This window comes from Phytophthora ramorum (assembly GCF_020800215.1).
Source record: "Phytophthora ramorum isolate Pr-102 chromosome Unknown Phyram_PR-102_s0005, whole genome shotgun sequence".
Classification (NCBI taxonomy): domain Eukaryota; phylum Oomycota; class Peronosporomycetes; order Peronosporales; family Peronosporaceae; genus Phytophthora; species Phytophthora ramorum.
Genome location: NW_027150651.1, coordinates 2676546 through 2700793, shown reverse-complemented (window position 1 = coordinate 2700793; position 24248 = coordinate 2676546). Strand labels below are relative to the sequence as shown.

Sequence of the window (24248 nt, the reverse complement as noted above, 5' to 3'; positions counted from 1 at the left end):
TCACGTTTCAAAGTGTTGACACTGAGGATGTGACTGTGAATATCCACTCTGGTGGCAACAAGTTCGACAAGGTGGCCGTCTCGGCAGGTGGAACTGTGGTATGGACGTCGAGTGTAGCGGAACTGGGAGGTAAGACGCTGTATCTGGATCGATGGCGTCCGGGTATCCTACGTCTTCCCGGAACGGGAGGTGGTTCGCTGTTGCTGTGGGTGCCTCGCTCGACGCAAAGCGGCAGCTTGCAGCTCACTGCGATGTTGAACGTGAGTTAGTTCTCAGCCTCAGGAACAGCGCCGATAGAAAAGTATAGAGGAAATGTCTGAAATGGTACAAGTTACGTTGAAATCCGCTTTGGTGCAAATGCAGCCGATTGGCTGGCCACTTCAACCAGCATTCCTTCTGCGACAAGTACCTTATCGTCGACCTCTCCTCCTTCCACCTGATCCTGAGCCTTTTACTATTCAACGGCGGTACCAATGTGGCACACACAAAACCATCTTCTCTCCATCTCACTATTGATTCGACTGGTGGTGGAAGGCGGACTCCTACCTCGCCATGCCATCCGTCCTCTTCCTCTGGAGTCACACGCCCCGCTTCAAACAGGATTCGACCCAGCTTGAAGAACAAGTCGAGGGAAGCGAGAAACCATGCGCCCCGTGTACGCGCTGCTGCCGAGTCTGGCGGCCGCTGCGGCCGTCGCAAGTGCCGACCACGGCGGGCGCCCAGGCCTGGGCCACCGCCAGGACGCCGAAATGCCCTGCCATCACGACCAGGAGGAGGAAGAAACCGCCGGCCTCATGGCGGTGCTGAACGAGCATTTCCAGCGCTCCAGCGAGATGCTGCAGCAATTCTTCAGCCTCGGGGAACCCCAGGAGGCTGACGTCATCGTGATCATTGAAGCGGAGGAGGAGGATCCACGCAAGACGGCGTGCTTGAAGGCGCTGGAGAAGATCCACGAGCAGGACGAGCTGCAGCAGCAGACGGAGACGCTCGCGAAGTACTTTCGCTCGGCCTTAGACGTGGTGTCGCTGCAGCTGTGGGGGGCGGCTTCGTGCGATGATCTCGAGCGTTCCGAGCTGGTGGAAGAGGTGCGGGATGCAGTTTCATTGATGAAGTGGGAGGGGAAATTGATGTTGGTATGTTGTTTTGTTTACAGTGCAACCGTGTGTTGAGCTCGGAAGAAGTGGTAAAGGAGTTCTTGCAGGAGGGCAAGACGGACGATGAGGTGTGTGACATCATGGCCACAGTCGAAGACTTGGAAGGAGCCGACAACTTGTCGTGCAAGTTGTGCCAGAGATTCGTGCAGATGGTGGACCAGGCGCTGAGCCAGGAAGTGCAGCAGGTGCAGCAGGTCCGAGTTATCATTGGAGACCTGTGCGACGCCATGTCGACAGACTCCATGTGCCACACGTTCCTGAAGAATTTCGACGCTATCGTGGACTGGCTCAAGCACGGCACGGACCCGCTCGTGGTGTGCACTCGGATCGCCATGTGCTCGCCCGACAGTGGCAGTGACAGTCAGATCTCCGATGTTCCAGCGTATCCGGAAGAGCTCGAAACAATCGGAGATGGCGCTCTAACCACCCCCGAATTCCTGGAGAAGGACCAGTCGTGCTTCTTTTGCTCTCGTGTGGCCGGAGTAATCTACCAGGTGAACAGCCTATTTCCTGAACAACTCCCGATGCTGAAGTCAGTCCTTGGAAGCGTGTGCCAATTAGCTTCCGAGGACGCCAAGTGTCAGGAAGTGGAGGCTAACTTTGACTACATTGTCGAGCTAGTGCAGCAAGACCAGCACCCGCGCGAGATTTGTCAAGCAGCCGATTTCTGCCCAAAACAAAACATGCATGATATGCCGCCATCGGATCGGGTGCATGGAGATGATAAAACGTGTGTGTACTGCGACGCAGCTACAACGGTTGTGGAGGTTATTATGCAAGAGCAACCTGACCAGATTGATCAAATTCGCGAGTACGCAGACATGATCTGCGGTATGCTGGGAGATGATAGCCCGTGCCACGAGTATGTCAACCAGTTGGACACGGTCGTTGACTCCTTAAAGAAGGGAGTGCACCCTCGCGAAATTTGCAAGGCGCTGAAATACTGCTCTGCTGAACGCATGGATGGCCCTCCACTTCTGGACGAAAGCCCTCGTGTCGGAATGATGCGAAATGGCCGACATGGACATCATGCGCATGTTGGCATGGAGGGGCCTGGAGGCCGCCACGGCCACCACGGTCATGGCAAGCGTGATAAGATGGGAGTCATCCCACATGACGAGCACCCACCGCACCCTCCTCATCCCCGCCCGCACCCCCATGGCAGTTGTTTCTTCTGCTCACGGGTGGCGATGGTGATTCACCATGTCAACCACACGTCTCCTGAAAAGTTGCCGATCGTGAAGACCATTCTAACCAACGTGTGTCAACTGGTGCCTTCAACCTGCAAGTGTGATGTTGTGGACAAGAACTTCGACAAGATTGTGGAACTGGAAAAACAGGGCAAGCATCCGCATGAGATCTGCAAGTCACTTGGGGTTTGCAACAAGACACGAGGCTGGGAGGAAGGTGCGCCTTCGATTGCGGACGAGATGAAGGGTGTGGTGGTAGCTTCACAGTGGCCCCCTGGAAACGCCACAGAGTGCACATACTGCCAATTCGCCACCACTGTCGCTAAAATTGCCCTTCAACAGTATGGTACCGATATCAGCCAAATCCGCGCGTACGCAGACATGATCTGTGATATGCTCGGTGCAGACAACCCGTGCCACGTGTACGTGAAGGAGTTCGACTTTGTCATTGATTCGATCACCAAGGGTATGAGCTCCAAGGCAATTTGCACGGAGTTGAAGTTTTGCACTGCGGCGATGGATAAACAGCCAGCTCTCGCTGACAGTGAACGAAATGCGGTGGTCTTGAGCTCAGAAGAACACCCGCCACACAACCATGGGTGTTCCTTCTGCATTCATGTTGGTATTGCCATTCACCACGTCAATCAGACTGACCCGGGAAAGCTGCCGATCGTCAAGACCATTTTGACGAACGTGTGCAAGCTGGCAAAGCCTGACTGTAAGTGCGATGAAGTGGATAAGAACTTTGACAAGATCGTGGAACTCGAGAAGGAGGGAAAACGCCCGCACGAGATTTGCAAGACCATCGGACTCTGTAAGAAGCAAGTGGACGTGGTCGCTGACGAGTATTCCTTTGCTGACACTGTGTCGGCTCTGATTGTCGCGAGTCGCCCTGATGCTGTTGAGGGTGACACGAAGACGTGTTTCTTCTGTGACTATGCGACTACTCTTGTGCAAGCTGCTTATGAACAAGATGCCACAAAGATCGGTCAAATCAAGCAGTTGGCGGACACTGCTTGTGCGCTGATGGGCGAGGAGTGTGGATGCCACAAGTACATTGCAAAGCTTGATTTTGTGCTGGATTCGCTGAAGAACGGGACGCACCCGCACGCTATTTGTGTATCGATGAACTATTGCCCGGCAAACAACACGTTGCCTTCCCCGGCCTCTTCACCCAGCAGCTTGTCGGCTTACGATCCGGTGTTGGTCCAAATGATGAAGGAATCGATGGAAGTGTCGGTTGATGGATGTTTTTTCTGCACGCAAGTGGCGTCCATCATTGAGGTGGCCGTGGCTCAAGACCCGAGTAAGATCGCGCAGATTCGCCAAATCGCTGACGTTGTTTGCGGAATGCTTCCGAGCGACAACCAGGTACGATACTTGCCTCAACTGACATGCATCGAGGAGGTTGCTAATTTTTCTATGTATGTGTTTACAGTGCCACTCCTTTGTAAAGCAGTTCGATGCTGTGGTCGATTCTCTGCAGAAGGGCGAACAGCCCAAGGCTATTTGCCACGACCTGAAGTATTGCACGGTGGACACCAACCCTGCTATGGCCAAGCTTGCAATGCCTTCAGTTGACATGATCGCCGTTCGAGACAACGACGAGGAAAGCAACACATGTGCCTACTGCAGTGGCATTGTCACTGTGCTCAAGTACGCACTTGACCAGAAGCCGGAGCAAGTGAAGGAAATGCGAGAGGCTGCAGGCATCGTTTGCGAACTACTCCCTGCCGACGACACGGTAAGTGATGCAGAACAGCGAAGTCTTCTGTACAACTATGTGAGATGATACTGATATATTGTTTGCTTAAATGACAGTGCCACGATGACCTTAAGATGTTCGACGAGGCAGTGACCGATTTACAAGCTGGAAAGGAGCCGCAAGAAATTTGCCAGACACTTAAGTTTTGCACGGCAACTCAAGGTACCAGTTCGCTGGTGTCGGGCCTGCTTGACTTTAAGGGCTCGGACTTCTTGCCCTCGAGGTGTGCATCGTGTCAGCAGAATACGTTGCTGCTTGCGTCCTTGATTACTCGTCCTAACAGCTTGGCAACATTCGAACGCGAAATCAACTCGGTGTGTCGCTTGATCCCAGATTCCAGCGAGGTAAGAAGTCGCCCCTTTCATATGTTGCGTTGCAATGCGCCTGACAACAATTGTGTTTGTCCGTTAATAGTGCGAGCTACTGATGAAGCACCAGGACATGATCGTTGATTCACTGAAAAATAACGAAGATGTGGAGACCATCTGCACGCGAATCGCAGCGTGTGGTCCTGCAGCGGCGGAGGAGGTGCCTGCGGAGAAGTCGATGTCGGTGGGCTGCTTATTCTGCGAGTACACTGCCGATCTTTTGGAGCGCGCCAAGGACAATGAGAAGGCTTTGCGTGAAGCGAAGATGACACTCGAAACCATATGCACGGTTCTACCACCCCGTGCGCGTTGCGACGTGCTTTCCTCCAAGTTCGATGAGCTGGTGTCGCTCATGCGCAAGGGAAAGAGCCCCAGCCAAGCGTGTAACGCGATTGCCCTATGTGACGCGGACTTCGTCTACACGTCAACGTCTGGCAGCAAGGGCAACAATGAGGATCCAATCGTGCAAGCTTTCGAGAAAGGGCGGCAGAGCATGGGAAACGTGATGGAGATCCAGTAACTGGATGACTCTATCATCTACGCGAGTGGGGCGCGTTTTCGTATGTAGGTATGGCGACTACTTGATGGCATCGTTCTGGTCATCTTTTTCTTTACCCCATCGTTAGCTTGAGCATATAACATTGCAGCGTTCCCTTTTCAAGCAAGAAAGCTGTGGCTAATCTCGTCCAGGAATTGATCCGTCGATGTCCTGGCGAAGGTTGGCAGTAGGTGCGCGAGCCGTGCTGTGCTGAGCTTCGTGTTGAGCGGAGAAGGGTACCCCAAGTCGACTTGTGCTCGCGCGGTCGGCACGATCTCTCTCTTTACTGCATTCACCGCTTTCGAATTGTACCTTGTGAAGGCAGCAAGATACTTGTGCGCGAGTTCCACACGTGAAAGTGCCTCCACACCACCTGCACGAACGTTAGCAAGTCTTGTAAAGCGAAAGTTCATCGAATAGAGCGAACGCACCGACGTTGACAAGAGTAGCGGGCGTCTCAGCCTGAGCCGACAGCATCTTGAAGAGGATCGCGACAAAGTCCTGAATATAAAGGTAAGAGCGAAACTCGTCACGCCACAACTTCAGTGGCACAGTAGCAGTTCCGGACTGAAAGAGCTGGTGATGCAGCCATTCCATGAACTTTGGTGCGCTTCTATCGGGGAACAATGGAGCTGCCGAGCCAACCACATTTGCGATACGAAGAATCAACACTTGCAAGTTTGCCGAGCTCTGCTCCATCAGATGTTGGTCGAACCGAAGTTTGTCAGCACCGTACACTGACAACTCCGATGACAACACTGCAGCGTCTTCGTCGTAGCCTTCACCCCACGGTTGCCTTCCATCGTAAACAAAGTCCGTTGACAAGTGCACGAATCGAATTCGCCACGGAAGGTGGTCCAGTAAGGTAACAAGCTCCCGAGGCTATCAACACAAGTAATGTCAAGAGAGGCGCCGTCCGTAAAAAAAGCCAGCTCAAAGCACCTCGTTGATAGCGTGTGCCTTCTCCGAGTCCTTCTGGCAAAGTGCAGGCGATGAAATCGCTGCGCGACACACAGCCAGCAAAGATCAGCATTTAAAATATCATTCACCAATCTCCAGTACTAGTTTACCTGTGCAATTGATCACGACGGTCGGGTGGAACTCTTTGATGCAATTTCCCAGTGCTCCCAAGTCCAGGATGTCCACCTGCCAGTACACGCGCACAGTCCGCGTCGACTGCGCTGCAGAATCCGATTCCGTCACAAACCCATTGGGGAGTGGCGAGAATGGCTGACTGCGCATTGTGCATGCCACTGCAGATATGTCACCCAATACATCTCCGTCAGCTACACGGAGCGACTCGCTCTGCAGTAGCCTCTGCAGCAAGAACTGTGCCACGTAGCTTGTGCCGCCCAGCACCAGCACGCGCGCCATTCTCGTCACAAAATAGGGTGCTGCAAATCAGAGCTGGGATCTTTACGGACTATATCACAATTTGAAGGCACAGCATGGCGGACACCAAATGCTTCGTGGAGATGGCACACCAAGTGGGCGGCCACGCCACGTCCAACACGAGTAAAGTACCCAGCGATAGTCTTAGTTAATGAATATTTTTCTGGTATTCTAATGGTGTAAATATCGTCGCCTTTGCGCTCTCTGTGGCAGGCCTGAAGGCTCACAACGGCCGCATCTTGAAGCCTTTCCAGAGTAAACAGCGTGGACAGCGCGAGCACGGCTTCTACGAGCGCGTGTTCGTGTCGGAGAAGGATTCGCCTGAGTTTGCAAGTCTCATGCAGTTTCTACCCGGTTATTATGGCACCGTGGAGGTCCCTGAAGTGCAGGACGGCGAGGAGGAGACGCCTATCAATGGACTGCACCCTGGACGTGGGCAAAAGTTGATCAAGTTGAGGAACTTTGGGCTCTAGAAGTGTACTAATTTGCTGTTGGGTATCGTGGCTGGGTGCAGAGTATTTAGCTCTGGAAGACTTGACGTGGGGGAGGCAGTGGCCGAGCATTATGGACGTCAAGATGGGCACCCGGTCCTACGAAGAGGACGCGACGGCCGAGAAGATCGCGTACGAAAAGTCCAAGTTCCCGCTGCAGGAGACGGCGGGCTTCCGTATTCAAGGGATCAAGATGTTTGACCCGAAGCAGCGGCGGTATGTCGAGTTCGACAAGCACTTTGGTCGCAGCATCACCTCTGTGGACGAGCTTGCACCGGCCTTCCGCAACTACTTCCCGCCAGAAGATACGCCCAAGACTATTCAACTGCTGGAAGCTGTAAGGCTACTGCAGTGCTGTTTCTTGTGATAGACTCGCAACTGACGCTCTTCGTATCTGGTATCGACTGCTGTCTGCTTTCAGTTTCTGCGTCGCCTCGACCAGTTCAAGACGTGGTTCGATGAGCAGCAAGGAACGGAGTTCATCGCCAGTTCCTTCCTCTTCCTGTACGACGGCGGGGCGTCTGTCAAAGGCAGCGACACCGGGTCGGAGCCCTACGCAGCTGACATCCGCCTCATCGACTTTGCCCACGCGACCCAGCACGCGTCTCCCAAGCGGGACGAAGGGCTGCGAACAGGCATCGCCACTCTGATCCAGTGCTTCCAGACACTGCTGCGCGACGCCCAGGCCCTGCAGTCGTGAGCATCAAGGCTGATCTTGTAGCAAATCGAGCGGATGCCACTCATTGAAAAAGACTGCCAGTCGAGCAGCTCCAACTGCGACTGAAGCCCATGTGGCCGATGGCTCCCCATTGGGAGCTGGTTGAAGCTAAAGTCGATGGAAAAATCAAAATATAGAACTGTGCACCGCACAAAGAGGCATCCAAGAGCCATTTTACGTTTTTCGCCCGATCCGCCGCAGCTTCTTTTTCATGCGTCCGCAGAGCCCTCTCGAGAGCAGTCCCCGGCGCGACAACCAGCAAGACGCGGCCACCTACAAGGCGGAGCTGGAGCGTCTGCTGCACGTCTACGAGCCGGGCAATGAGGCCTCAGCCGCGCAGCTACTGGAGACGTACGCGGGCATGGAGCACGAACTCATCGAGTGCTATCGCCACTATTATGCGGGCAAGGGTAGCTTCCGCGTGGCTCTGGACGACAGCCAGGAGGCTGGCTCACCCCGCGTGTCGTCCCCCGGGCCGCTGCATCTGCCAACGTCGGCCATCGGCACGTACCTGCAGGCCAAACTGCAGTCGAGACGGGGAGGCGCGGCCCGCAACGCCAAGCTCGAGGACGTGCGGGGCCCCACCGCCGCCGTGTCAATAGATAGTCCAAGTAGAAGACGCCCCGCGGCCGTAGCGCCCCGACGACGGGCCACCAGCTTTGCAGCCAGACTGCAGCACGACGCTGGGGAGCTCGGCAACAACGAAGACGACGAGGACGAGGCTGCGGTGCTGGCTCGACGGGCCTCCACGCCGTCCCAATTCAGTGTAGGACCAGACTATTAGAGCTAGCAAACCGAAGCAAATGTGAACTCCGTCCTGTACATACCATGTGAAGCTTCTTGCGTGCAGCCTTTGGCCTGCGCTGCTCGATCTCTGGCGGACACACACCGAAAGAGTCCGGGCTTGTACAAGCAAGAGAAGGGCGAGGTGATGTTTCTGACAGGCTTCTGCACTCAAAAGAGACCAAGATGTCGGCGGTGCCGCTGTACATGGGCTCGCCCCGCAGTTACAGATAACATTTGAATACGGACGTGTTGAAGTGGATAAATGCTTTTTCTCGCTCGATCCTTCCTTTAGCTTGGTCAAAACTGGTAGGGAGGAAGGCTACGTTCCCTATCCGACGGCACGAAACACTTCTGCCGCTTCCTCGAGTTCGAGGAGCTCCGATCCATGGCGGGTTGATTCTATCTCTATTACAGCGTGCAGTCACCTCACAGCCGTCTTGCACTCAATTCGTCAGCTTCGTCTCATATTGCGCGACGTGCAAGGAGCAGACCCGTTCAGCGACTGCACGGTGGCATTGCCGGACTTATAACATCTGCATCTGCTGTTGCTGCTGCTGCTGTTGCTGCATGCTGTGCATCTGGTGCTGCGGGTACCCGTTCGCCGAATAGTACATCATGTTGGGCTGCTGCTGTTGCTGGGGCGCTGGCTGGTCACCGGATGCGGGAGCTTGCGGGGGCTGCTGGCTATAGTATGCACGCTGAGCAGGCGGTTGCTGGCCATAGGCTGCAGCAGCGGCAGCCGAGTCAGCGGCGCTCAGGTGGTGGTGGTACTGTGCGGACTGAGCCGAGTAAGGCAGGTGGTGTCCAGGCGGCTGCTGTTGCTGCTGCTCCTTGTTCACATCGAAATAGTCAACCCGTCCATCCGGGTGGTGCTGTGGGATCTCTGGCTTGGCGGCCCAGTGCTGCGAGTACGGGTTCTTCATCTGCTCTGGGGCACGCGAGGCGTACGCCTGACGGTCTGATGGCTTGTACATGCTGCCAGACACCGGAGGCAGAGATCCGTTGTCCACCGGCATGTAGTGGCGCTGGGCGCCACCAGCCTGCAAACTGATGGGCTCATACGATCGCTGGTCGGCGTGGATCTGCAGGTACTGGCCGGCGTTGGTTTGCGCCTCGTAGCTCTTGTAGCGCATGTCCATCTCCGCTCGCTGCTGCTGCACGTAGCTGGCGCGCTGCGCGTCAATTTGGTCCCCACGCAAATCCTTGACACCCATCGCGAACGTCGGCGTGGTAATCTGTCGCATATCCATCATGTGCTGCGGCAACGAAGCTGCGGCCACTCCAGCCGTGGCGAGTTGGTCCTTGGGCAGCTTGCCCTTGGCAGCATTGGCGTGGTACGAGCATTTGCCTTTCTTGCGGGCGGGCTTGTTGCAGCCCGGGTGGTCGCAGCGCTTGCCGCCGCCGTGTTCCGCGCAGAAACCTCCCCCACGGTCGTTTTTGGTGCAGTCCGGGTGCTGGCAGAAGCGACTGCCGCCGTGACCAGCGCAGAAGCCGCCGCGCTGGGCGCCTTTGTTGCATCCTTCCTTCTCGCAACGTTGACCGCCGCCATGGGCGCGGCAGAAGCCTCCTCCCTGGCTGCTCTTCGTACAGCCGGGGCTCTGACAGCGTAAGCCGCCGCCGTGGGCCTTGCAGAGGCCGTTGGACTGGGAAGCCTTGGTGCAGCCTGGCTGCGTGCAGCGCTTGCCGCCGCCGTGGCGGATGCAAAGGCCCTGCCCCTGACTGCTGCGCTCACAGCCGTCGACCATGCAGCGACGGCCGCCTCCGTGGGCCTTGCACAAGCCCTTGGAGCGCACGCGCTTGGTGCAGCCGGGCATCGTGCAGAGGCGGTTGGACTTGAGCGACTCGTTGCGGGCCGGGGCGCCCGCGGTCTTGGCGGCCGTGGAGGAGGACGCGCTGGTCGTGGACGAGGTCGAGCCGGGGGCCCCCTTGGTCACGCTGGTGGGGGACGCGCTGGCGGACGAGGGGTCATTGGTCTTGACGACGGACTCCTTGGACGCGCCTGCGGGCTTGGCGGAGCCGCTCACAGCGGCCATGGAGTTGTGCACGGCCTGGTCGTGCAGCGCGCGCTCCTGCGCGTACTGCTGGTAGGACGGGTCGTAGTTGAAGGCTTGTGCGGCCGAGGCGTCGAGCGCGGCGGGGTTGGGATCTTGCGGCTGCATGGCTCGGGTGCTGGAGCTGCTGCTGGTGGACTGGGACGCCGAGGACGAGGACGTGGAGGCCATAAAACTAACTGCGTCGGCTCCGGCAGAAAAAATACTTGGCCCTTGGCGGAGACGGGCACCGCGAAGACGAAGACGAAGCGAGTACCAACGGCCTGGTAGGAAACACAATGGTAAGCGCAGGACGACCACTCACTCGGGGCTCCCCCTTTTGCGGATGGACAAGACGCCCGGTCATGCGCGGACGGGAAAGAAGGGGCAGCCGCGTAGGTTAGGGGAGCATCTTCGGTTCAAAAAGATTGAATCGCGTCCAGTTGTGTTTGCCCCAACTTGCATCCCGTTTTTTCGGGGCACGCGTCGAGTTGATGTGACGGGTCCGGCCGGACTCAGAGACAGGCAAGCCCACAACAACGCCTTCATCTGCGCCGGCACCACATTGGCGGCGCCTTCACCGCCATCCGCGCCGTCGGCCGTCTAATCACGGGCGGGCGATGCGGTCGCAAAGGCACAACTGTCGCACTGGTTTCTGCACCCCGATCCCTTCGCGTGTCCCATGCCCATCTCAGGCTCTTTTTCTGGTCGGATGCCGTGATAAGAGAGCAGGCAGGATGAACCAATCCTGCGCGTTCCCGCGGAGCAGCGCGCCGCCCATTGGCGGAATTCAAATATCTACGTACCGGCCCGGCACGTGCACGCGAAAGGGCTTTTAACGAGGCCGCAAAGGCAAGCGCCTGGTCGCGCGCAAAGGCAATTACAGCGCGACTGGATCTGCTCCTGGCCGATGTGAACGCCGTGCCGTGATAACAGACAGCGGCGCTCCAGCACGATGTGCGCCGCCGTCCGTCGAGCGCGTTTGGACGCCCTCACCGCCACGCTTCAACACTGTGTGCTGTATTGCATGAGCAGCGCGGTGGCAGCATTGTTGCTAGCATTGGCGCGGTGTTGCCTTTGGTGTCCATTTCGGGGCGGTGTCCTCGTGGCCCTTCTCGCCACGGCCGATAAAACGGCATTCGTCAATGCAAAGGTGTTATGGCCAGATCGCGCGCGGCACATTTCATACACGACGGCGGAGGCGTGGCAGCGTGCAGGCAGGTCGCGCGTGGCAGGAAAAGCCCTTCCTTACACTTCAGGAATGCAGGCTTGCCTCCATGTACAATGTAGCGGAAAGAAGAGCCAACGCGATGGCCCTACAAGTCCGCGGCGGCGAGGTGACCGTGGTCGCTGGCCGTTGCACCGCTGCAAGTTGGCAAGTAGCCTGCTGCCGCGTGAGTATCGTGAGCTACGGCGCCCATGCCTTCGACCCGCACTCCGAGTCATCAAGGCGTGGTGAGCTCCGGCGGCAACAGCATCTGGCTGCTGCCGTTCCCAACTTGATCGTTGCGGCCCGGCTCTTAGCGTATCGCATAGCGCGCGTCGGGCCTCTGCGCCGCAGTTGGTTTTCCGGACAGGCAGCACGATTGCAAAGCAGGACCGATGACATCAGCAGCTCGTCGACGCTGTGGTGGGTGGGGCTCGCAGGATCCGAGCGGGGATCCGCTGGACCGTCAACGGCGGCGGCAATACACGTAGAGAGCACGCGCTGCGGCCGTGGCAATGGCGCTCAATCGCTCGCTTCGTCGTGCTGCCCGGCAACAGCTCCAAGCACGTCCTTCCGGTGTGGAAGGCGATCGTGGTGACGAACAGGACGGTCTCCGCTATGCAAGAGAAGGGCTTCCGACCATGCGCGGGGCGGACCGAGCTTTCGTACGGTACCGTAGTGGCGCCTGGCTCGCTGAGCGGGCTCGCTCGAGGTCGGCCGCACAACGCTCGCCGCTCGCGGTGCCACCACTCGGATTAACACGCGCGCGGGCATCCATCCCCGTGGCCGCGCTCTTGTTCTGGGAGGAAAACACCGCCTTACACCGCCTGTGCACGAAGCCTTCAAGCTCCCTTTTCTGACGGGAGGCCATTTGGATGGTCGCGCCGCACATGGGCACTTCATGCGCCCCGGCCCACCTTATGTCACACTACCAATGCCGATACGTGTGCATGTGTTTGGCATCGCCCGACAACCGCTGGTTGCTCAGTGCGGCGGGCGTCCGTGGGGGCTTTCTTGAAGCTGCAGGTCCACATGCCATCACCACGGCATTTCGGAGGTCGACGTGGTCCGAATCATACGCCGAACCCACGCAGACGAGCTGCAATACTTTGTGTTGTGGGTGTACCATGCTGAAGGGATACAATGCTATCGGTGTCATTTCTGTATGGCGTATCCATACAAGTAAAGATAGAGATGTCATTCGGGCGTTTTCAGTTCGTGCCAAGCTCATGGCCAGCCAAGGTCGATAAGCCAAGCGCAGGTCGCTAGCCAAAGAGCTCATTCTGAAAGGAACCACTGAAGCGTTGAGAGAGTGAATCGTAGGTCTTAGTACAAGCTTGAGGGATGGCACATTCGAGGCCCACGCGAGCGCTTCTGGACCGCGCACCTGTCCTCATTCTCGTGCTCCAGCCTCCGGAAAGGGTCGCGCTGCAGCTGGGCCGCCAGTCGCGGGTCGTTCAGCGGCTCCGTCTGCGTCACCTCCTCCTCCTTCGCTTGAGCTTTCCTCTTCACGCCACGTCGATGAGGTGGGGCTCAAATGTCTGGATAACGAAGTTAGACTCTCTTGGTGGCGATATCATTCAGCTATTATTTTTGAGACCAGCCAAAGTCAGCAAAAGCAAAGCAAATTGGACGGTGCCGAGCAAAATCTTCTTACCTCAGTGTCCACTTCAACACGGATCCGGCTTTGTAGGTGTGGATACCAAGCGTGAGGAGTTCTAGACAACAGCCGCGGTACATGTATTGCGTGAGCGCAACCTGGATCAGCGTTCGTGCAACTCAACTTGCCCCAAGCCTTGATGAGTCCATGAACCACATCCTGCGATAACCAAAAGGGTGCGAGTCGCCATCGACTCGACTCCGGCGCCCATACAATTAATAAATGTAGCGAGATTGCATGTAACTAAATAGCTGCTGTCACGTGATACACAAGCAGCAATCTACCTACCGGTAACGTTAGTAGTACAGACTGGGTCCCTAAGCAGTGAGGCACGAACATTTGAGTTCTCCACTGGAGAATCTCCAGACGACCGCCCGTGTGCATCATTTTCCTAATCACTGTCGCCAACGGATCGTCGGCTTTCGTTGAGGGCGTGGTCGCCACCAAGCTGCACCAGAAGTTTGTGGCACTCATACCTGGATTAAGACAGGCCACTCGTTGAAAGCCATGACGTCAATGGAGCAGCCTGGAATGGTCAAACGTGTGGATGCCTGTGCCTGTGGAATGCATCCCTACATGTGCCCCACAGGAAGACTTGTATCCATCCGTGTGATTATGTGCATCTAATAGCCTATTAGCCTGGGAGAATATCTAATCTCTCCAAATCTACTCGTTCTTCCTGTAACTAGCCTCGTCAGCGGGCCACAGCGCTCCCCAGTGGGCTTTGCGCGACGCACGATATACCTCACGGATCGATTTACCTCTAGTGACACTGCGACGTTCCAGCTTACCCTACGTGTTGCAAACCACAAATGTCAGCCTGATAATTCCTGAAAGCAGCACTAGGCATTCAGCCAACAGTCTCACCTCGGGGGTGCACAGATCGAGGTGAACGTGACGCGTTGCCAACAGTGGACCTCGCAGCATGCGAGCAATCGGCTTTTTCTTCTTAGCAGCCGCATCTTCGTCGCTCCCCTTGCTGGTCTTCTGCATGATCATGTACGAGAACTTGGAACCCTTCTGGCCATGCCAGCGCTTCGTGGTAGCCTCACGGGGGCGGTTCACAACAGGCGAGCGCTGCACGAAGTGGCACCATGTGCTCCCTGCAGCAGGGCACTATCAACGTTCAAACAGCACGTTAAATACTGAATCAAACCAACGAACCAAGTGGTACTAGCTTACCTCGAAGTGATGCGGACACGGAGCGATAATGCGAGTACCTTCCTTTGCATCTTCATCTTCTGCAACCGAGTCCAGTATAAACTGGCGCGCCGAGCGCACCTGGTGTGACCCCCACGGACTGCCGCGGTCCACAACCACGAGACACCCGTTCTCACTCAACAACTCCCATAGCGCCGACGTCGTCGCCACACGCTCAAAGTCATTCGTGATGTCCGAGAACACGTAGCTGACCACAACGAGATCGTATTTGTTGCCAGCATCGATATCTCTCGACATGTCGGCAATGCTCCGACGCATACTGAGACCAGGGAAGCCATCCAGCAGTACTTCCGCCGCGTCCACCATGGACTGGCTGGGCTCCACCACGCGGTACTTGTCCAGCGACTTGTCGTAGAAGTCCTTGGCCACCCAGGAAGCTGTGCCGGGCCCAGCGCCAAAGTCCAACACAGACTTGGGCTCGAAATCCGGCAGTCGCTTCTGCAGCTCCGAGAACACGGCGTGCGTGCAGGCGTAGGTGGCCTCCATCTCGAAGGCCAGGAAGGCTAGCGTCTCGGCTGGACCGTACGCGAAGGGAGGGATCTGCTGGCTGCGGTCCATGGTCCAGCCCAGCGAGGTCTTGCTCATGTCCAGCGGCAGCAGGCGCTTGTTCCGTGGGTCACCGACGTGCTTCTGGCGCAGCGCCTCGAGCTGCGAATGCGTGCGGCTGCGCACGGCTGACGTCAGCCGATCCAACAGCTCTGTGGGCATCTCCACGCGCTGGGCCAGACCATTGCGCGAGAGCTGGTCAATGTCCGCGAGGATGGAAGTCGTGCGCGGGTCCGGCGGTGAAGCCTTTTCGGACTCGGCGCTAGCTTTGGCTCTGCGCAGCCGACGAGCGCGGCGATTTGCGGCCGGAGAAGAGAAGGCCGCCGAGAACATGGGCGTGGTGACGGCCGTCACTGCGTGGGCGCTGGATGCCACCAACAGCCCGCGGGGGCTCAGCATCCGCAGCATTGAAAGTCGCGACAGCATTGATGCACCACCAATACTTTAGGACTATTTTTGACGACCCAAAATGCGGACTATTCTGAATAGTGATTTACTACAGGTTTTGGAAATCTAGCAGCATGATCGAGAAGGTGTCGCTTCGGAATGGCTGATACCACGAGTGCGAGAGCTTCGTTGCTGGACCCCGGCGTAGCAGTGTTAGGTGATACCGAGAACATCAGCCGCTCAGCATTTTCTTGCTCCGATCTCGACAAGCTTGTTGAGACTGACGCCGAGAATGAACAAGCGGAGGAAGAGGACGAAGGAACATCTGCACGACAGTTACCGACCGCAGACGAGAGCAACATGGTGACGATGGCACTCATGACGCTGCTGCTCGCTGGTTTCCTGGCGGTGTGCGGGGTTCTGGTCGTGCGTCTGATGCGCGCCGATGAAGCTGCATTCGTCCGACGGCTGGAGCAGCGTACGAAATTAAAGCGGGTGACCCTTGTATTACAACTACCGCTTATTATACATGCTGGTTCCAGGCTTGCCACAAGTGCAATCCAAGCACATCCAAGTTGTAGTTGACCTCGATCAGCTCTACACCGGCGATGACATCCAGGTGGGATGGCAAACACGAGTATTCCGCTCGGATGTATTCGTATAGTTCTCATTGGAAATGCCCTGTGCTTTCGGTAGATCGACGTCGACCGGACGCTTGTGTGTTCCAAGTGTGCGGGCACGGGCGAGGATGCAAATTCTGGATTCCACTCGTGCCACAAATGCCAGGGCACAGGCGTGTACGCGTCAGTCGAGCAAGTTGGGCCGTTCCAGCAGCGAGTGCGATCCGTGTACGTACTCCATTGACTCCAGTGCCTTTCATCGAGTGGTATCATAGATCTAAGTGTTAGTTGCCCTGCCTGGTAGTTGCAATGTCTGTCAGGGCAAAGGTCGAGTAGCGAACAGCAAGTGTGACGTCTGCAAGGGCCGAGGCTTGCGGCGTGGGTCAGCTTCACTCAGCGTGCACGTTGAACCAGGAGTTCGTCACGGCGACGAGCTCCTGTTGGTGCGAGAAGGAGATCAGGCTCCGCTCCACATTCCTGGGCACATCATTGTGCATGTGGTAAGGTGGTTGCTGTTGCAAAACTACAATGCAACCTTTACCAAATTCTGACGCTTACTTATCCAGACGATGACCCAACACCCAGTATTCACTCGACACGAAGATGATCTGGAGCTTACGTTGGACATCACGTTGCTAGAGGAATGCTGAATGTCTGAATGCAAACATTTCCGATGGGAAACCACTAACCAATGTTGTGCATGCTGTAGGCGTTAGTGGGCTTCTATCGGAACGTTGTGCATCTTGACGGCCGCGTTGTCAAGCTACATCGAGAGACTGTCGTGCAGCCCACCACCGTCTGGAAGATTCCCTCCGAAGGCATGCCGCGTAGAAATCAGCAAGGCGAGTTCGGGTACTTGCTTGTCCACTTCAACATCGCGTATCCAGCTGAGCTCGACGCTGCCGCCAAAGCGGGTAAGAACAACAGTACAAGATACCTGCAAAATGACTTGGCCTCAAAGCTCTCTTTATCCTGCTACAGCCGTTTGCCAGCTCTTGCGCGATTGAATCGAACTGTCAGAAACACAGCAACGGCTTCCGCTGACCGAGCATTTGTCGTTAAAAAGTTGGTTCTTTTTTCTTGCATTTAGTGCGATATTCGCACGATCGGTCACCTCGCGTTACGAGTGTGTCTGAGCAGCCCTCTCCTCTCGCCAGCGTTGTATGCCCCCTTCCTAATTCGAGGTTTCTACCGCGTCTCTGCGCTGCTTCCACATCCAACGCTCCTGTCTTGTCCTGTTCATCCGCACTCACGCCAAGGTCACTTCAACGTGCATCACCAAAAGCTCCGAGTGCTAAACTGATGTATGTACCTCACTCTTGATCGATCGTCTTGGTCGTTTACTGCAGCTTGTTGGCCACCGCGTCCACGTGGGGAACGGCCGACAGCTTGCCAATGGCCGCCACAGACGGCGTGGCCTTCAGAGCCTTCTGGGCCAGCTCCTGCAGCTTGGCGGCGGTCACGCCCTCCACGAGAGCCGACGGCGACTGGGACACGAAGCCAGTGGTGGCGATGAGGCCCACACGGCCAAGGGTACCCGTCTGGGTGCTGTACTGCTCCAGAGCCTCGAGCGCAGCCGTGGTCTTGGCAGCGGCCAGCTCCTCCTTAGTAGCCGGAGCCGACGCAGCCTTCTTGAGCTCAGCGGCGAACGAGTCCACCAGGGCGCCGGCCTCCGAGTGGACGGCGTAACCCGACAGACCCACGAGCGCGGCGTCGCTGTAGCTGGACAGGAAGGCGGACGCCTTCTTGTTGTTGAGTCGCAAGCTCAGCAGAGCGCGCAGCACCTGCGAGGCGCCAAAGTCAGCAGAGTCACGGCCGACGGTCGGCAGCGCCAGAGCAACGTGCGTGAATTTGGCTGCCTTCTTGACGCGGGTCTCACCGCCCACGTACTTGGCCGTGGCGCTGGCGGCCTCGACGCCCTTGGCGAACGAGCCGAAGTACTCGTTGGCCAGGTCCGTGAGCGTGCTGTGGTTCACGCCGGCTCCCACGAGGGCGGCGTTGGCCGTGTTCACGTACTTGTCGTGGAACGCCCAGAGCGCCTCGGGGCTGAGCGCCTGGAGGTTGTCCGCGGCGGCCACGGGGCGGCCCAGCGTCAGGTCCTCGTAGAACGCGGCGGCGTGCAGGCCCTCGAGCAGCGACGCCGAGGCATCATCACCGATCCGGTCGACTTCGGCCTGCACGATCTTCTTCTGCTCGTCCACGTCGTAGAGCGCGAACTTGGGGGCCAACGTCGTCTCGGCCAGGATCTCGGCGGCCGCCTCCAGCTGGTCGGGCAGCACGCTCACGCTGTAGCGCACAAAGTCACGGCCGGCCTGAGCGTGCACGACGCCGCCGATGGCCTCCACATCGCGGTACAGACGCAGGTCCGAGCGGGTCGCCGTGGCACGGAAGGCCATCTTGGCGAAGAGCTGCGACACACCGGCCGTGTCCTCGCTCTCGTCGCGTGACCCGGTGCTGAGCTGCACGCCGATGGTGGCCACGGGGGCCGCGCGGTCGTCCGAGCCCAATGCCAAGCCCGACGAGGCTTTGGACGCCGTCAGCTTGGGCGCGGCCGTGGCCTGCGGCTGCGTCTTGGGCACGGCCGGGAATTCCTCGCTCAGGGCCACGCTGGGCATGGCGCTGGCCTTGGTGAACAGCGAGCGCGACGCGCGGGCCGCGAGCTTGGACGACGACGACGCGAGCATCTTGGTAGGGACTTGGTGGGGGTGCAGCGCCAAACGCGTTTCTGTGCTCAGAGCCCCAGAGCCGCACATCGAGCCGCTCACCACCAAAACCCGCGAAAGACTTGATTTTAGTAAGAACCATACAATCTCAAGGCAATAAGACACGGACTTAAACGGGTATCGTACTTAAGGATACAGTTCGAGTCCAGACGACGACGAGATCACTCGCTTATTTTTGAAGAGCGGTGGAAATCTACAAGCACGATCAAACATCATATAAGCGGCGCCACACACGGAGAAATAGTGGAAAGTATGACGAAGTCTAAGAGCATGATTGTGCTGATCCCTCAGGCGTCCATTCCCAAGCGGATAGTACAGAGCACAACGCGAGTTCCTTCAAAGTTCACGACGCCTCTAAACGATCTCGCTCCTGCTAGTACACAAAGTTGCTTCATTGTTGCGGCCAGTCCAAATTTGCTTGTCCATTGTCACGTGGAAAACTATTGTTGCTGCGCGCAGCGCTAAAGCAATCTCTGGGGGAAGTTGATTTACAGTGCCGAAGCCGGCTCTATCAGTGTTACTCTACGTGCCACAGTCTAGGGTTCCTTTGCTATCGAAATGCGCACCTCTTTCGTCGGTACCTCCTTCAGCACGGAAATCGACCGCAGAGCTGTACGCAACAGCAAGTCAAGCACGAAAAAGGCAAGTTGTAGTTGCTAAGTTGCGCCACACAAAGTTGCTCCAACCATCGTACTTCAACGAACAACCCTTGTACTTCAGAATCCGCGACCTTTCGACGCTCTCTGCCGTCACTAAGTGTTTTGGCCAGCAAGATCGAGCTGCGTACGAAGAATCCAGAGGCGGCAGAAGGCAATTTCACAGCGAGAGAGCGCGGGGGAAGAACCTTCGACAATGGAGATGAAGCGCGTTGTGGCGCGCTTCATGGTGCACAAGGTCGGGAGCTTCGTGCTCAAGGAGCGTGTGCTGTGCCTTGGGGAGTACTCGTTCTGGACGCTGGACCGAGAGAACCAGCACGTGACCAATACGTGGCCGTACGAGGACGTGGACGGTGCCAACGTGCTGGAGGGCGAGACGGACCTGGTCATCCACACGCCGCGCCACCGCATCAAGAAGACGGTCTTCCGCTGCCACTTCCGCATGGAGGTGCTGGTCTGCCTCATGCGGCTGCGCAGCCAACACTACGCCAAGGCGCCCGACGCTAGACAACCGCCGCCATTGGAGTTGCAGACGCACGCGTTCCAGAGCCTCAAGTGCCACAGGGGCGGTGTGCAGTCCACGTGCGTGGTGGAGGTGCGACCGGACGGCATCTACCAGAAGGACACGGAGGGAGACCTCATGAGCCACATCCCGTACACGAGTTTGGTCTCGATAGACCTCATTTGCGACGACCATGAGGCCATCGCGCTCAACCACTCGGACAACTCGAGTTTGTTTATTGTGCCGAGACGCACAGAGCTGGCGCAGGCTATCGACAGAGTCATGAAGGCCTACGGTATGCAGATCAACGAGTACCGCAAGAAAACCATCGAGGCTGCTCTCAAAGATGACGGGAAAGATTCGTCGACCACCAGTGTCTCGTTCGAGTACCAAGTGCTCAAAGTGTCGCAGTCGAACGAGTCCAGCGCTGCCCCACGGACGCTGTCCGTCTCGGAAAAGTATATTACGGAATACGTAGACGCCACGACGGTGATCTCCAGTCGCCCGTTGTCGCGCATTTACAGCCTCATCATGTACCAGGACACGCTGCAGGCGTTTGAAGTCGTGTACGTGGATGGCATCAAGCGCAAATACTATTCTGCCCAGCGCGAGAAGATCGTATGCGAACTTTTGGCGTCGTGTCATGCACTAGGGAATTACCAAGTGGGCGTGGAGGTCATGGAGGTTCCGGACTGGGTGCGTATGATACCGCGAAAGATAATATTGCAGGAAGGCAACAAGATCGCGAACATTGTGCCGAATGTGAACGTATTGGATCGCGAGCTCCGTGTTGCCCAGGCAACCATTCTGCAGTTAATGTCTGTACATGGCCATCGTAAGACAGAGCGCTTTCAGCGCCAGCTTCCTCGAGGTCTCGACGAAGAGATGCACTCTTTGGCGGCGGAGCTAAACGCAAATACGCCGACTTCTGGTGTCATTGCCCAGCCGAACAAACCGTTCGAGAGGGTGCTGTATGTGCTTGCACGTGAGCTCAATGACATTGTAAAACGTCACGGAGCAAATCAGGATTTTGTGATCACGTATCTCCAGTCACTCTATCGGTTGATGCTTGCACCGCCTGCGATCAACGAGTTCATGCAAATTCTGACAGAGGTACATGTGACCGCCGCATTCACATGTCGTGCGAGGTATCATTTAATTTACTCATTTGTTTTTGCTTTCAATCTAGCATCGAGAAGAGTACATGATCATGATATCGAAGATATTGGTGAGCAAGAACTCCGTGGCTATCTACTGGATGTTCATGGTCTTGAGCCGGTTGATGGAGTCCAAGGCGCATAAGCTGCCGTGTCGGCAGCTCCTGCTATCAAATAGTCTTTTCGTCATGACACTTCTATCATTGTTAGATGAAGACACTCATGTACGTCGAAAAATGTTTGGGCCTTAGCGATGTGTGTTCTAACGAGTTTGCTTTGCTATGTAGACGAGGTCTTTCTTATCCGACCTACCGACAATGAAGCTGTGCCAGTTCATTCTTTTATTGGTCAAGGCAAACATCGAAAAGCAGCGAAAACTGTCTGAAACGCTGTATCAACACCTAGCAACGAAATACCGAATGATACTTCGAATTCTTTTCAGCTTTCCTGGCTTGGCGACAGTGGAAGCGTGCGTCGGCATTTTGAGCCGGATGACGAAAACCCCAGCATTTTTGCACTTTGGTAATATGGGTTCCCCATTGCGGTCCAATGACGGGCAAGTTCCTCGGCAAACGCTCAGTTTCGGAGAAACGTTGAATTTCGGGCCTAACAGCCAACGCGGAGCCGTCGCACCATTTTCTCGTCATCCAAACATTTTTTCGTCTAGACGAAACAACTATTCGTCCAGCCGAAACACATTTTCGTCGTCAGAGTCGCTATCAAGTGGTAATGATGGAACTGCACCTAGCATGGTAGTGGTTCAGAATCCTGAAGTACTGCTGCGGCAGTATCGGCAGTTTCTCGAATCTGCGTGCGGGTCGCTGAAGATGGGCATTGATCAATACGATGACCCGGTATTTTTACGCCTCCGCTACCGATGTCGAAATAATTTTCTGCAGGAGCTGATGAGTCATTTGGTGGGTAACTTTGAGGAATTCAAACGCGTGTACAGCGTAGACTGCTGCCAGTTCAGCGGCTTTATTGGTGCAGCAGATGGACAGCGAGAAAAGACCAATTTTTATCTGACACCACGCGCTCTAATCGCTGTTCGGGTTCTAAATCGACACACTCATGAATTTGAATACCGCACCATCGAAGAAATAACGCAGGCCGCGAGCATCCCAGACGCGTTCATACTGACCGCAAAGAAAAAGCTAAAATTTATTTATTCCGACCAAAGCAATGATATTGTGACGAAAATGAAGACCTTAGCTGGTGTCATTGGCATCCATCTACGATTCAAAACTCGGGACAAGCTGCCGAAACAATCCATTGAAAAGGCTCTTGACCAATGTGCTCTTGAATCGAGTGACGTTTTTGACGTTCAAAGACGAACAGGTCGACATGGATCTACTCATCTGCGGAAAAAGAAGCTGTGCTTCGTACATGGAACAATTCAGGAGCTTACTGACTGCTCGAAAAAGACGTACGACCTCAAGAATTTGCGGCGGGTTGTAATCCCTGGATTAGACAGCACTGACGCTCAGGCTATGGTAGCGTTGGAATTTTCGGATTGCAGTCGCGTGGTTTACGTTCCATACGATGTTGAAAAATTTCTGGCAGCGCTGTATGACGGATATCGCTATGTCGATAATTTTAATGTGTCGCTTAGTCGCGAGTTTCCCAACCTAAACCCGAGAATGTCTCCCAGAGCACTGTTAAAGGACGAGCAGGAGAACTTTCTCTATCTAAACCATGACGGACTATACATTCCTGCTCACGTACTTCTGGAAAAAGAAATTGAAACAATGGGTGGGGAAGGCGTGAGTATCACGTCTGCGACTAACAGGATCACGTTTGCGCTCGAGAGCTTGAATATGAATGTTGAGACGAATGATTTTGCAGGGAAATCCATGCGCGGTCGTTTGGAAAAGCTTTCATTCGGGTCCCTGCTTCGTGGGGTAAATAATTTGGTAAGTGGGCCTGAATTGCACTTATGCGTAGTATTTTGTTGTTTAGACCTCTAACATTTTGTTTATTATGGCTTCGGTGCAGCTTGAACACTCCTGCAAGCCACCAATTCGCGCGAACGAAGTTTGTATTATCTTGGAAACGTTTTGCCGCATTAATGATGGATGCTATCGGTTTACAATGGAGCAGTCGAACGGCGGTGCTATGACAATAGTTCCAACGCTGGCTCAAGTATTGGTCTCTGGTGACCCGATTGCAACTGTGTGGGCCGTGAATGCACTTCACTCGCTGGTTGCTGATAAATCCCGATCAAATTCGCATCGGGCGGCTGAGAAGGACATTCGATTTCAAGTATTTGAGTACAATAAGCTTATTTCGCTACTGACTGGTCTCCTGGAACAACGAAATCCAAGTTCCACGTTGGTTATGCTGCAACTGATGCTGGATGTGCTCGTCGTTTCGCGGCACAGCACTGATAATAATCATTTTGATGCTCTGGTAAAAGCTCTTGCAGGAAAGTATACCTTGCTGCTGGAGTTGGCATCTCAAAGTGTAAATGCAGGATTAGCAGCGGCAGTGATTTGCGTGTTAAAGGTGATCGTCGACCACGGTGATCATAAGATGAGGCGACGCATTTGTGACGTTGCGCTAGATTCCGGCCTAACAATTAAACACCTGCGCAAGGCTTTTTTTCACCCCTCGGATAATGCGAAGGAGACGTATCAGTACATCGCAAGCATCTGGGTTACCCACCACAAACCCTCTCATGAGATGCTGGTGAAGATCCTTCCCCATGGTTTCATTCGTATGATCTCAAGCCCAATGGTACGGAAATTGCTAAAGAAACAGCGAGCTCGGCAAACAGAGTCCAGGCGGAAGAGCAAACACCAGCTTCAGGATCAAGTTGACGGCTCGGAGTGGTTTATCCGTCGGATGCAACTTCAAATCGGGACACTCTTTGCAAGTGGGTCAGTAAAAGAAGCGAGAGTCAAGGAGGATCCTTCACGTATGAACTATCCTGGCGAATCATCCACCGACATGGCGCTCCTGTCAAGTATGGTCGGCAAAGATTTTTTTCTCCCCGACTTAATTTGGAACGAGTTAACACGAGGTGAGCTGAAGGCTGCTCTCAAATCGGAGATCGACGAATTTGATCAGTTCAAAGCTAACCAAGCCGCTGCACTATCCTTGGTTGCTTCTCGTAAAGGAAGTAGAGAGCCCAAGTG

The 24248-nt window shown here is 55.7% G+C and overlaps 9 protein-coding genes across 9 annotated transcripts; 5 read left to right on the top strand and 4 right to left on the bottom strand.

Moving 5' to 3' along the window:
• Positions 1-644: 644 nt before the first annotated feature.
• KRP23_6591 (uncharacterized protein) lies at positions 645-4997 on the top strand (the record flags this gene model as incomplete). The annotated part of the gene is made up of 6 exons (XM_067891801.1): positions 645-1085; positions 1154-3715; positions 3783-4088; positions 4166-4332; positions 4393-4453; positions 4524-4997. 6 exons carry the CDS (start codon positions 645-647, stop codon positions 4995-4997), a joined length of 4011 nt encoding a protein of 1336 aa, XP_067746123.1.
• Positions 4998-5134: 137 nt separating this feature from the next.
• On the bottom strand, positions 5135-6389 carry KRP23_6590 (putative low-salt glycan biosynthesis reductase Agl14; the record flags this gene model as incomplete). The annotated part of the gene is made up of 4 exons (XM_067891799.1): positions 5135-5388; positions 5447-5897; positions 5958-6016; positions 6086-6389. 4 exons carry the CDS (start codon positions 6387-6389, stop codon positions 5135-5137), a joined length of 1068 nt encoding a protein of 355 aa, XP_067746122.1.
• A 74-nt stretch (positions 6390-6463) lies between these two features.
• On the top strand, positions 6464-7598 carry KRP23_6589 (Inositol polyphosphate multikinase; the record flags this gene model as incomplete). The annotated part of the gene is made up of 4 exons (XM_067891798.1): positions 6464-6530; positions 6621-6839; positions 6922-7235; positions 7320-7598. 4 exons carry the CDS (start codon positions 6464-6466, stop codon positions 7596-7598), a joined length of 879 nt encoding a protein of 292 aa, XP_067746121.1.
• Positions 7599-7827: 229 nt separating this feature from the next.
• Positions 7828-8400, top strand: KRP23_6588 (uncharacterized protein; the record flags this gene model as incomplete). The annotated part of the gene is made up of 1 exon (XM_067891797.1): positions 7828-8400. One exon carries the CDS (start codon positions 7828-7830, stop codon positions 8398-8400), a length of 573 nt encoding a protein of 190 aa, XP_067746120.1.
• A 526-nt stretch (positions 8401-8926) lies between these two features.
• Positions 8927-10624, bottom strand: KRP23_6587 (uncharacterized protein; the record flags this gene model as incomplete). The annotated part of the gene is made up of 2 exons (XM_067891796.1): positions 8927-9718; positions 10196-10624. 2 exons carry the CDS (start codon positions 10622-10624, stop codon positions 8927-8929), a joined length of 1221 nt encoding a protein of 406 aa, XP_067746119.1.
• A 3341-nt stretch (positions 10625-13965) lies between these two features.
• Positions 13966-15492, bottom strand: KRP23_6586 (Methyltransferase-like protein 17, mitochondrial; the record flags this gene model as incomplete). The annotated part of the gene is made up of 3 exons (XM_067891795.1): positions 13966-14091; positions 14167-14415; positions 14482-15492. The coding sequence occupies 3 exons, from the start codon at positions 15490-15492 to the stop codon at positions 13966-13968; spliced, it is 1386 nt and encodes a 461-aa protein (XP_067746118.1).
• A 120-nt stretch (positions 15493-15612) lies between these two features.
• Positions 15613-16723, top strand: KRP23_6585 (DnaJ-like protein subfamily A member 1; the record flags this gene model as incomplete). Its single annotated transcript, XM_067891794.1, has 5 exons — positions 15613-15931; positions 15996-16072; positions 16150-16301; positions 16378-16573; positions 16640-16723. 5 exons carry the CDS (start codon positions 15613-15615, stop codon positions 16721-16723), a joined length of 828 nt encoding a protein of 275 aa, XP_067746117.1.
• A 690-nt stretch (positions 16724-17413) lies between these two features.
• KRP23_6584 (Mitochondrial-processing peptidase subunit alpha-2) lies at positions 17414-18757 on the bottom strand (the record flags this gene model as incomplete). The annotated part of the gene is made up of 1 exon (XM_067891793.1): positions 17414-18757. One exon carries the CDS (start codon positions 18755-18757, stop codon positions 17414-17416), a length of 1344 nt encoding a protein of 447 aa, XP_067746116.1.
• Positions 18758-19648: 891 nt separating this feature from the next.
• On the top strand, positions 19649-23590 carry KRP23_6583 (DnaJ-like protein subfamily C member 13; the record flags this gene model as incomplete). The annotated part of the gene is made up of 6 exons (XM_067891792.1): positions 19649-21067; positions 21144-21335; positions 21399-21490; positions 22442-23024; positions 23107-23520; positions 23585-23590. 6 exons carry the CDS (start codon positions 19649-19651, stop codon positions 23588-23590), a joined length of 2706 nt encoding a protein of 901 aa, XP_067746115.1.
• Positions 23591-24248: the final 658 nt, after the last annotated feature.